At 39.1% G+C, this 13,405-nt stretch overlaps 1 protein-coding gene across 9 annotated transcripts in view; it reads right to left on the bottom strand.

Annotated features, from left to right (window-relative positions):
* The window catches only part of NR3C1 (nuclear receptor subfamily 3 group C member 1), a 101,114-nt gene that overhangs the window by 16,533 nt on the left and 71,176 nt on the right, over nucleotides 1-13,405 (bottom strand). For all 9 annotated transcript variants that reach the window (XM_081137087.1, XM_081137092.1, XM_081137086.1 and 6 more), the window contains 3 exons: nucleotides 7,015-7,131; nucleotides 2,759-3,034; nucleotides 1,557-1,701 (listed from right to left, as the gene is read on the bottom strand). In XM_081137087.1, the coding sequence (XP_080993213.1) occupies nucleotides 1,557-1,701; nucleotides 2,759-3,034; nucleotides 7,015-7,131 (538 nt within the window). The remainder of the gene's footprint in view (nucleotides 1-1,556; nucleotides 1,702-2,758; nucleotides 3,035-7,014; nucleotides 7,132-13,405) is intronic.

The raw sequence follows: 13,405 nt of genomic DNA, 5'->3' as shown, positions 1-13,405 counted from the left end.
ATCGTGCCAGATACATGGTCTTGGCATTACCTCAGAGCAGTATAAAAAGTGTCCTGAATCTAGAATTGCCCCACTACTTGCAGCTTCTTATACGATGCCTAACAATTTCCTTTAAAATGTCTGGAGCTAGTATCATCCAGTCTCTACTGAAACATGTACAGTAACACAAGCTTACTACATCATAATGCAGGCCCTCCATTCAACACTCGGTTCAAAGATGCTTTTCTGCAACTCCTACCCATTATTTCTGTGCAGGTACACCCAAGAGAGAAAACAGTATGTCTGCTTTATCTTCAGAGTACCTCCTTGGGCTGTCCTCACTGCTTTCTAGTCTCCTTTTCTCTTTCCTCCAAATATCTCTGCTCACAAACTGACGTTAATTCCAAACTCTTTGCCACTCTGGAATGATTTAAAGTTGTCAGTGTTACTTTTAATACGGCGGATGACGCTTGACTCACAGAGCATTGGAACTATTATTCTAATAATGTAGTTTAAGAATTCATTAACTTTTTTTCACATAAATCCCCTTCATTCTTTATTCTGCTCAGACCACAGGGGGGTGTGTGTGTGTGCGCGAACTTCCTGTTTATATTCTAATAAAGGAGGTAAGCTGTGGGCAAAAAAGTAGTATTACAAGGGAGAAAGTGCTGAGGAGTAAGAGCTTAGGCTGTATAGCAGAGAGGTCTTATACAGTGATATGAACACCTTGACCTGAGGGTGCATTTGAAAAATGGATCATCTGAGTAGGAGCGATGAGTGTGTCAAGGAAAAGGAGAGAGGAAGTGAGGCCAGGTCTGGAAAGACAGAAACCAGGCTGAATGTACTGGGTGGTTGGTGAGGAGACACCGACAAGGTCTATGTGTTGGTGTACCAGACGTGAACACACTGTGCTTAAGAAAGAAAAAAATTAGTCAACATGATAGAATGGAGGCAGAAAACTAGTTAGGAAACAACTGCAATGAGCTCGGGGAATGGACGTCTAAGATACTTCAAATTTAGAAGCAAGGCCCTAGAAGACCAGAGCATAGCTGATGTAAAATCTTAAAGCTTGGCTGGTTCTCCCCCAAGTGAAAAACATATTCTTGTTCCCATATTCTTTCCAAGTAATAACCACTGAGTAGTCCTTGCCATGCAAAGAGACAGCTCTTCTCTGGAGCAGTACTTCCCACCCCTCAGCCTGGATGTCCTCACCTGGGTCTACCAAAAGCGAGATCAACATGAATTGTTATCATGCTTTTTCTTCCTGGGATAGAGTTATGTAATTAAAACAATGCACCACAAGATTCTTTTTTATTTGCTATAGATTTTTTCTAACCCAGAGATGTTCACTGTTTAAATAATATCTTTAAGTGTGTCCTGGGACAGTAACAATGTCACATGTATATTTGCCCCACATCCTACTTGGCTTGCCTTCAGCACTGATAATTCTATTTCAAGTATTCCCAGTTCCCAGATACCTGGCAGCACTGATTCAGTCCTGAATGATCACAGCAACAGTCCATCAGGAAAATATCAGTGGCTTAAAATACCCTGTGAATCCAGGGAAAATGACTTACTCGTTAATGATCAGATCAGGAGCAAAACACAGCATGTTTGCGTTGGATTGTCTGTACGATCTCCATCCCAGGGCAAACGCCATGAGGAACATCCATGAATACTGCAGTAGGGTCATTTGGTCATCCAGGTGTAAGTTCCTGAATCCTGAATTAAGAGAAATGAAGGTGTGAGGAAAAACTGTAGTTGCAAAAAAGAAGTCATCTCTTTGGAACTAGCCTTGTTCTGGGGGACTTCTAACAGGTAGAGGGAACGAAACATCAAGTGGGCTCAGTGTTCCTCCGTCACGTGACACGTGAAGACCAAAGCCCTCAGTGCTTTTTAACAGCATTCAGTGTTCAAAAACGTAAGAGTAGCCAGTTTTTGTCACCTTTTGCCTATTCAAATAAATATAAACAGTAAAAAAGCAAGCCATGAATTCTGGCTTGGGACATTATTCATTCAATGAGACAGAGTAGTGAACACAGGAGGTCGGCCACTTCAGTCTTGTTCTGTCCCTAGTTGTAAGAACACAGCTTGTCAATTCCCCTCTGTCAAGTCAGGGAACAGTTAAAAGACTCTACTTTAGTACATTTTGACAAAATGTCACCATGTCTGATTTTTACCAATTTTACAAATAACAAAAAATTTTAAAGTGAAACATGCAAAAACAAACTGAAATTTAAGAAATATTTTACATTTTCTTCTCCTACTTCAGTTTAAAAGAAATTCTGAGTGAGTGATGTCCATCATCCTATCTGAAATTACTATGCTCTGAAAAGCAGGGAGCAGTGTAAGACTTTTATCATAGACTCTGCATTCTCCCATAGCTGAGTGTGAGAAACAAGACACACCATGGGATCAGGACGATAAAGATCCAGAGTGTTTTTAAGAAACATAGATCCAGGGAACAAATTGGTGGTTGCCAGGAGGGGAGGAGGGATGGATGAAAAAGGTGAAGGGGAATGAGAGGTACAAACTTCCAGTTACAAAACAAAAGTCACAGGGAAGAGTCAACAGTATCTTAATAACTCTGTACGGTGACAGATGTTATTAGACACGTCATAGTGATTACATCATAGGGTATAAAAATGTAGAATCACTATGTTGTACACCTGAGACTCATACAATATTGTATATATCAAGTGTAACTATCAACTGTAATTTTAAAAAAAAGGCAAATATAAAAATGCGTATCTTAGCTTTGTCATCTTTTGCATCTTACCTGGTATCGCCTTTGCCCATTTCACTGCTGCGATCACTTGCCGTCCACCTAGCATGTTGAGTGTAGTCATGATCCGCCAAGTCGTATCTGGAATAGAGCTATCATATCCTGCATACACCACCTCGGGTTCAATGACCTCCAACAGTGACACCAGGGTAGGGGTGAGTTGCGGTAATGTTGCAGGAACTATTGCTTTGTTAGGATTTTCAGGAGTTTCTTGTGAGACTCCTGTAGTGGCCTGCTGAATTCCTTTTATCTTTTTCTTTGTTTTTCGTGCTGTGGGTATTAGAGAAATACACAGAAATGAGTTGTGATGGGAAGGTGGAGGTGACAAAGTTTATCCAAGAGGCATTTTAATTTCTCAAAATATTTAGACTGAAAGCAGAAATGTTTTATTTAGCAATTATGATAAAGTGACATGGAATAAGAGAAACATTTTTTCTGAAAGAAAAAGACCAAGAGAAACCCATTTGTATATTAATTTCTGCTACAAAGACAGTTATTAGTTATATTTTATACAAAATTAAGTCTTACAATACTATGTTAAAGCATTCTAAACAAATCACTTTCCTGAATTCATCCATAAATTAATTTGTCTCACATTTTACTTCAAAGTCAAAATTTTCATTGGTTTTATAAGGCAAATTACTTTTACTATCAATTGAAAGAAAGAATCTAAGCTTGTACTACCAACCTAGAAACTCTGGCTTAGGGTCACCATAAATGACGGTGATACAGATAGTGAAGAGAGCCACACAGTTTACAGCTTCGCATGGCCCCCCTTATTGAGAGAGGAAGATGACAGAGCAGATCACACACTGGAGACAGTATTAGTTCTAAGAGCAGAAATCCACTTTTTTAACCAGTAATAATGGATACTACTTGGGACTAAAAACATTTGAGGGGATAAAGAGAAAAACTTTGTATTTCTTCACATAAATTATCAGTGGGTAATTTGAGAGATTTATGTTGATGACTATAAACCTAAAGCATCCTTTTCACATTATATATAAAGTAACTAAAGCTATCTTTTATCTCTTAGTTCAGACCAGTGTAATACAACACAGATTCTGTAGATTTTTGAGTAAACGTAGTCTTACTCTTGGTTGTTTTAGTGACAAATAAGAATTATAGTATCTTTAAGAGGAAGCACTCAGAGTTCCAGGGAAGGGCAAGGAATGGAATTTATATGAGTGAAGAAATGTTCCTGTTTGTTATTAGAAATGCAAACCATTTTGCTAAGGGAAAATTGATATTACCATTTAAAATAATTATTAGATCCTGGTCCCTAAAATGATAAAGATAGTTTCTAGAGGATAGATATGGTGGCAGGATCTATATCCCAGTGTCTGGTGTTAGGGAAAAAAAATCCGGTATTTTACGTTGAGAATGGCCTCATTTCTTACTTGCTCTGTGCTGAATGTGGTACTAAGAAATTGAATTTTTAGTCAACATTTCAAAAGAGAAAAACGGGACCAAGACAAATCTAATTTATTTTAGCATGCTATGCTGGAGACAGTAGGGTGTAGCCATAAAGAGCATAAATCTGAAACCAACATGGTTGAATTTCAGGTATTGTAGCAAATTGTTTTCTGGGTTTTAGTTTCTCTTCTGTAAAATGAGGATAATATTAGTACCTACCTCATAGGGTGGTCGAGAATTAAATCTGGTAAAATATGTAAAATGCTTAGAACAGTTCCCGGCACACATTAAGTGCTATTATAAGAACTGTCAGTACCTCACCTGGTAGAATATGGTTGTAGAATATTTTGAATTCAGATAGTGCAAGTCTACAGAGGAGTGATAAAGTTTAAAATAGGATGTGTCCCTATACAGGAAGAAACCCTTTAAACCAGGGGTGGGGAACCTTTTTTTTTGCCAAGGGCCATTTGGATGTTTATCATTCAAGGGCCATACAAAATTATCAACTTAAAAATTAGCTATGAAAAAAGCTCCTAGATTTATTGAATTTCGAGTCCCACCTGTAAGGTTGCCTTGGCAGGGCCAGACCAGATGATTTTGCAGGCTGTATCTAGCCCACGGGCCGGATGTTCCCTATCCCTGCTTTAAACAATCAAAAGTATCTCAATGAAATCCAGATCTCAAAACCATGGCATGCACTTGGCTGACAAAGTAAAAGAACATGCATGGCCCAAATCAATACACTGAAATCGGACTGTAAAAGCCTCAATTAGCCTTAACTTTAAATTGCCTGGACTGTGTTCCTACACTCCATTAGAACAAAGAGGAAAGGATAATGACAAGCTAGGAGATCTCTAAAAATCTGTGACTCAGCACAGAATTTGTTTAATTTCTTACTATTTATCTATAGTCCTAAATGAGAGGACGGATGCTTCTGAATGAGGCTCAGAAAGCACATCCAATGGTACTGCACTGACGAAAGCAAGAAAGTGCACTAGAATGTTCCCACAGAACTTCAGCAAGGAGTTCTTAATTGAATACAAAAGCAATCACTGTTTTAAAGCAATTTAGTTAATAAGATTTTTACTCTATATAAAGTTTCTGACTCCTTGGAGCATATGGTAGATTAGCATTGGATATATGATCTCTACAGAAGTATTCATGAGTCTGTGATAGCTCTACTTCTTTATTAATAAAAGACATCTATTTAGTTTAAAATTAGCCTTAAAATATTAGGTATGAAATCTAATGTCATAAGCCTCCTTGCCTTTAAGTTCCACTTGATCTATACCAAAAATAACGCTCTATTTTGGAATGATTACAATACACCTTAAAATGAAGTAAGTATAAAACGTGGGATCACCATTAAAAACTGTATCTGTATTCAAATGCTATGCACTTCAGGCAGTGAAGAAGGCTGCCTTAAAATGTATCTTGAGGATTATTGGGTATGGGGCAACATGTCCAAGTATACCCCTTGCAGTACTGAGTTACACTTATGGAGAGGAATGGGCACTGAGAGAGCGGGTGGCTTCTGCAAAGCTACCCTGGGATGACCATGAAACTGCCTGGCTTAGGGGAACACTGCAATGAACAAAAGACTATTTCTAAAGACTTGTAAAAAAAATCGGTATGAAATACGTGGCTCATCTATATTCTTAAGTATTACGGTCTGCTAGACGTTTTTGGCGCTTACTCTAAATAAAGGTTTTATAAACACTGGAATAATTATACACAAAAATGAAGCTTTTACAGTAAAACCACACACATGCAAAAAAACAAACCTATCAACTTAGATATTTAAAAGCTTTTCCGTTTCTCTACAAGTTATCAACTGCACAATATGTGCTAATATTTAATATTAAATGACAAACGAACTATGCAGTCACACCTATAAATCTACTTTGTATTTAAACACACACACAGTATGTGCTAGATAGCTCCAACAGTGAGTCTCCTATCAAAAGAACCACATGGTTTCCACTCTCCCTCTAAGATCACCGTGTCTTGTTTAATTGGTCTCTATACAAGATTGGTCTTTCTAAAATACAAAGCTGATTATGTCCTCTGCCCTTATTTTCACTTAATTCCTATTCAGCTTTTTTAGATTTAAAATTCAACGTTGCTTCTTCCAGGACAGAATTAGGTGGCCCTCCTCTTCCCTGTGGCTCTATTCTCTTGGCAGTGTGCCATCCCATTGCGTGACTTGACTGTGCAACCTAACCAGACAGTGCACTCCCTGAATGCACTGCCTGGTGCCTGCCTCCTTGGTGAGCACTGTTGTGTGAATGCTCCTATCACAGCACATGCACGTGGGGTTATTGGATCACCATCACCACCTTCACGGACCTGCAATTTCACAAAGCAGAAGTCCTAGCTTTTTGGAGACAAGTTTTTAAATGATGAAATCAATGTTGTTATAAACTTAACAAAAACAGGAGCATGAAAATCAAACTTATAACTAGTTTCAGGTTTCTTCTTTACTTGAAAAACATAAACAAAACCTATCCAAGGCCACCTTGAGGAGCATTTCCCCCTGCAGATCTACAAACGTAATGTTGCTTCAAGTTTTGTAATTATCATTATTATATAATTTCCTTTTTCAGTATAGTCTGGCTATCCTGAATTCAGAAATGAGAACTGGTGAATAAACTTAAGCAATACAAAAAATATTCATTTAAAAATTCCTACTTTTGTTGAATAATATAAAATTGTGCTAGTCAAGCACATACATACTATAATAACTAAATTATTACATCAGCTTACTTATAAAAACTTACTTTACTTTTAAAAATATATGATACAGGGACAATTCCTTTCAGGTCTTACATTACCTTCCAGGTTCATTCCAGCTTGAAGACATTTCCGGTAGCGGCACGCTGGGCAGTTTTTTCTTCGAATTTTATCAATGATACAATCATTTCTTCCAGCACAAAGATAATTGTGCTGTCCTATATGGAAAATAAAGGCACTGTTAAAATTTCACAGGTCTTAAAGTGTATTTTTTCTGGAGTGACTCTGTTTTAGGTGGAACCCAGCCAAGGAGCAAAGGCATTGATTGAGGAAGGTACAGTGGACCTGCTTACACTGCCATTGCAAAGTGGAAAGGTCACTAAAAAAAGTCTTATTCTGTTAAGCAAATCAAACAAAGTTCATTAAAAGACTTTACGGCAGCAAACATATTGAAAAGTGCATGTCATAAATGTACCTCCTGATGCACTTTCATAAACAGAACACCTCCATGGCATCAGTGCTCAGATCAAGAAGCAGAACAGGCCCTGGCTGATGTGGCTCAGTGGTTAGAGCATCAGCCTGCGCACGGAAGGGTCTCGGGTTTGCTTCCTGGTCAAGGGCACATACCTGGGTTCCAGGTTCATTCAGGTGTGTGTGGAAGGCAACCAATCGATGTGTCTCTCCCCCCACCCCACCCCTTCCACTCTATCTAAAAGCAGTGGGAAAATATCCTCAGGTGAGGATTAAGAAAAAGCAGAACAGTACCCCACAAACGCCCACCAAGGGCAACCTTTCTAGACAAATTGTGCTTTTAACAGTTATAGGACAGGTCTGTAATCACTGCTTTATCACGACTTCTGACCTAATGCTAAAGACTAAAGGAAACTGCTTTTAAAACACTGTGAGAGTCCCAAAGGGAAAACAACTTTCATTCAACTTTGCCACCACATGCAAATAAAATGTGCTCCCCTCCCAATTTTAAAGAAAGCTACAGGTAAACACTTAATCTTGAAAGTTAAGGTTGCCATCAACTAGTCAGGTGAACACAGATTAGCAAACTAAACTACCGTACATAGATCTTATAGAGATTTGTAAATTATTTCACATGCTTTTAGAATATAAGAATGTGAGTTCATCATTGACGCCAAACATTGAAGACCACTACTGTCTAAAATCTTGTGGTCACGGTTATTAAATAACGTGTTAGAGGTGGAAGTACAGTTTTCCCCTGGCAAAAGTTTTCACAGAAAATTTGAAAGGAAAAGACTGAAAGTATCCCTACTTCCCCCATATGCACAATCTTGAAATTTTCTTTTAATGTGTTATTGAATGTTGAAGAAAACTATCTGAAGATCTGCTGGCCTGACAACAACAAAGGATCCTCCTGCACAAGACCAGAATATCTATTTTTTATTTTTATTTTTTAAATATATCTTCATTGATTTCAGGGACAGAGAGAGAGAGAAACATCAATGATGAGATAGTCATTGATCAGCTGCAGCCGGCAACCCGGGCACGTGCCCTGACCGGGAATCGAACCCCGATCTCCTGGATCCTAGGTCGATGCTCAACTGGTGAGCCACGCCCGGCCGGGCAAGACCAGAATATCTAAATAAATATACAACTAAGAGTCCAGGTACCTTACACTAGAGGGGATGGTCTTCACAAGACTGCAAGCCATGCCTCTTCTCAAAAATAAATTATATGCTAAGAAAAGAGAAAATTCAATTCACTAGGCTGACTATAGCTAGTTCTGATTTTTAGGAAAAGATCTTTTATGCACAGGACAACCAAAGACTTGCCTGGGCTGAAAATAAACTATATTTACTTCTTCCTACCAGGATAAGTCACAGTGCTCTTGAAGCATTAGTTTTGGGTGGATGGTTAACTGTACCGGGAGGAACAGGCCGCAGGGCTGACTGAAGGCCCTGTCCCATTCAGAACTGCTCTCTGATGCCAAGTGTCTGTACAGCTGTTTCAATTCCTTTCTGCACTGTGGACTCTTCCTAGCTGCTTTACTTGAACATAAAGCGCAAGCATCAACCCAGTGATTCTATTAAAGCAAGAGTAGGTACAATAGATGTAGTGGAAGCAGTTAAAATATAAAGGATTTCGGCTCCATAAGAATATCACCAAGTCACTGTCCTGCAGTTACTGGAAAAAACAGCTGAAAAAACTGCTCATTGCTAAAAACAGAAAAAATTCTAATGCTTTACTTATATCCAACCAAAATATCAGAATGCACATATTATGGTAATGCTTGTTTTTTTATCCCAGGTTTGTCTTAAGCACATCTAAGAACCTGAGTTAAAGATACCTCTAAGTTAAAATTAGTCCTATCTGGTTATTAGTATGTGTCTCATAAAATGAGGAGTCGTCACTATTTTACAAGGCCTAGACATGAACCACTGAAGTCACTCCTTGTCAGTCCCTTTGATAAGACAGAGGGACGTCTTAGTCTGGAGTCTCTGCCTTGTACTAGTTGGTAAATTCCCTAACAGAGAGCAGACGTCAGGAGAAAAGCCTTCAAGCCAGCTGGAATTTAACATGGTTTGGTTTGCACTGTATTTATTTTTGTGGTCAAAATCTATTTTTGGCAAGTGATTCTAGTTTCTATTTCTGGTAGGTGTGGTAACCAGCCTCTAGGAAGGCCCCTATGGTCTCTGTGTAGTCCCTTACCATACTCTACCAGGACTGGTCTGTGTGACCAATAAAATATGGCAAAAATGACAGTGTCACATCGGAGATAAAGTTGTAAAGACACTGTTTCCATGTTGGTCACTCTCTCTCGTGGATCATTTGTTTTGGGGGAGGCGAGCCATTACACTGACAGCAGCTCTAGAGGAGGCCCAAACAGTGGGGAACTGAAGCGTCCTGCCAAAAGCAATGTTAACGGGGTGGAAGTGGAGCCTTGGGATGACTGCAGCGCCACCGACAGTCTGAATGTGATCTCATGAGTGTCCCAGGACTACCCAGCTAAGAAGCTGCTTCCGAACTCCTGACTCTCAGAAACTGTGTGACATAATAAATGCCCCGTTTTAATCTACTCCTTTGGGGGGTAATTTGTTATACAGCAATAGATAACACAGGAGGGATAGTAAAGATGTGTGTGTGTTTTAAGTTTTAGCCCAGCTGGCGTGGCTCAGCAGTTGAGCATCAACCTGTGATCCTGGAGATCAAGGTTCGATTCCCAGTCAGTCGGGGCACATGCCTGGGTTGAGGGCTTGATCCCCAGTAGGGGGCGTGCAGGAGAAAGCTGATCAATGACTCTCTCATTACTGATGTTCCTCTCTCTCTCTCTGAAATCAATAAAGACATATAAAAAAAAAACATTTAACTTAAGTTTTAAAGAGTGATCTAAGAAAAATGTTAATAAATGGGTCAGTGATGCATAGACATGAACAAGACCATGAAAATGGTACAGGAAATGGGTACCACAGCAAAGGGCATGTTCTAGGGTTTTCTGCATTTTGTAGTAACCAAGTCTTAAATGTGAACTGTGACTGTCAGCTTGAGCTGCTTTCTTTATCTGCTCTCAAAAACAGTGTGGGATAGCGGAAAGTGCACTGGTACGGTGCCAGGAAGCCTGTGATCTGAAACGCAGCTCTATTTCCTAGCTGTGTGATCTCAGTGATGTTTATTAACTTCTCTTGAGCCTCTGCTTCCCCATCTGTAAATCTGGAAAATTAGCACCTATCTGGCTGGGCTTCTCCAAGGTTAAAGGCAATTGTGTAGAAGGTTCTTCCAGTAGTGCCTAGTACATTGTAAGCCCTCAATAAATGACAGCCACTAAACAATGCCCTTGCAATAACTTCCATCTCAGAACCCACCTAGATTATAAAATGCTAGGTGACAGATTTTTATCATATACCTCTCAGGGAGTCGGTGTGACACAGGTTAAGAGCCTGTTTGGAGACAGCTGTGTTTCAATCCTAGTTTTGCAAGCTAAGCTCTCTGAGCCTATTTCCTAGGCCATCAAATAGGAATCACAGTAGCATCTAAGAGTTCACAGCTGTTAATTAAATGCTATGTCATATGTAAAACACAGTACTTGGCACATGGTAAATTAAGGGTAGCTGATGCCTGTCTCCATAATGACCCACTAACAAAGATTAGGTGTACTTTTGTGCAGAGGGAACATAAGAAAATGGGACCCCAGCGGGGAAAGAGATCACTGAACTAGTGTACGTGGAAAGAAATGGAGCTACCCAAAATCCTTCTCTGTGTGCAGAAAAGCGAGTCCAGAATATCGAATAAAAAAAGTTCATAGTATCTATCCTCAATCTGGGCTATATGGACAATAAGTAAACCTTCAGCAAATTCTGCAGATTTCCTAAAAACAGTTAAATGCTTGGGTATTTATTAAAACATGCCAATTTGGGGGAAAACATCATTTGTAGCAGTCATTATAAATGGAGTGCTAAGTGTAATGCAAATTATACAAGGTGCAACTCTGAAATTTCTAAAAAGTGCTCCAAAATATGTATCTGGGCTTTAAAACATTTTCATCAAGTCTAGGTAGGTTATCAAAGGATGACAGAATTTTAGAGCGGAAAGGGAGCTTGGAGAACACTGAAATCCAAGGAAAGGATTTACTTGATACAGTCCACATTTAAACCTTTCCTTACTAAACATGTAATCTAGCCACCACACTTAACTGAAATATTTAAATGATAAACATTTTGAAACAGTAGAGCTAATATTCAATTAGATTTTACCTAAAAACAAGTATAATAATTTAATTCTAAAGCAGGGATTAAGACCCAAGGGCATATAGTTTGCAGCAGTGTTTTGAGAAGTATATTTAGCTCTTTCTTTCCTTCTTAAATTGCATTTGGATGCTCTTAGGTAGGGCACACTCATACTCTCTAACAGCAATAACTGCCCTTCTTCCCCCAGATGGATTATATTTGGCCAGAATGACATATTTGGTCCCTGTAGGCATTTGAATGTGCAGCCCTGTTTTAAAGAATAATTTTAGTTAAAATGGAAGAGAATGAAAAATGTTTTTTTAAATACTGTATTTCTTTTAAGGCTACAGTGTCTCATTCTGAATTTCACGTTCTGAAATCAATTTGTCAACATTATTATGTACAGCAATACTGTGTTTACTATCATCACTGCACTTATACCATGGAAATAACTAGCCAGTTAAGAAAGTGATGACTAGCCCAGCCGGTCGATGCTCAGCAGTTGAACATCGACCTGGGATCCAGGAGATCGCAGTTGTAGTCCTAGTCAGGGCACATACCCAGGTTGTGGGCTCGATCCCCAGTCGGGGGCGTGCAGAAGGCAGCCGATCAACGACTCTCTCATCACTGATGTTTCAACTCTCTCTCCCTCTCCCTTTCTCTCTCTGAAATCAATAAAGTGATGACTAAATAAAGAGTAAGAAGCTTCCTTCTCTTGGGTTTGCTGTAGGTAAGATCTCCTTTGTTAGAGGCACTGCACCAAGCAGGGATGGGCTTTACTTACAACTGTGCTCAATAGTTGGGAGTTACTACTATACCAGTCAAAACCTGCATCCCTGTGCACTAAGTGGGGTAATGAGCAATTTTATAGTTTGGATGATTTTTTAAATATTCTAGCAAACTAAAGAAAATGACTCATCTAACTCAAGGATGCAAACACAACTCTAGCCAAATAATAATAACCCTCTCATACTGTGAATGAATAAATAATTACTTCTTTAAAAATTAATATAATCAGAGCACTCTTTAGGTAATCTACTCAGGCCACACTGCCTCAAACTGCTTTACAGATGACCGAATTACATCATTTTCCCCACGAGGATTTGCTGGTAATATTAGAAAATTTTAGTGACTTCCAATAATAATTTGCTATGGAAGGAATTTCTCCTCCTTTAAAGAGTTGATGCTACTGTCTTTGTCAGCAAGCTGGGTCTATAACGAGGGTGAAGTTTGTATTAATACAATGTTCGGATAGTGAAGTCACCGTCTCTAAAGTACCTTTTCTGACCTCCTCGGGCAGTTTATCACTTGCTCCTCTCTACTATACTCGCTGTACCTTGTTACCTTTCACTTCAAATAGACTGTGACTTCCCAGAGGGAAGGGATCAGGTCTGATGTTGTATTTATACCACTTAGCATAGTGCCCTGGCCCAAAAATAAAACACCCTTTCCCCCCACAGTTCTCACTGTCACTCATTTTTGCCAGACTGAAATAGCTGGTGGCTTTGAAACCAACTAATTTATGGTAATTAAAGCCCGTAATTCTAACACAATTCGTATTGTTCCTGCCCAAATCTAATCCCATCATTTCACATGCTACCACTCAGTTTCCTCTGTTCTCTGACCAAGCTTCCTCCTGTCAATTTACACTTTTATGTTGCTTTTTAAAATATCTCTTTCCCCCTAAGACCTACGAGTCAGCCCCCCCCCCTTTACTGACTTCTAGCCTTAATAAACTTTGCCTATAATAGAAATTTCAAAATCCACTCTGAGAAATAAACGAAGTAGAGGGAGATAAAAC

The sequence above is a fragment of the Miniopterus schreibersii genome (genome assembly GCF_964146895.1).
Source record: "Miniopterus schreibersii genome assembly, chromosome: 4".
NCBI lineage: Eukaryota > Metazoa > Chordata > Mammalia > Chiroptera > Miniopteridae > Miniopterus > Miniopterus schreibersii.
The sequence above is the reverse complement of the archived record's forward strand: the minus strand, read 5'-3'. Positions and strand labels throughout refer to the sequence as shown.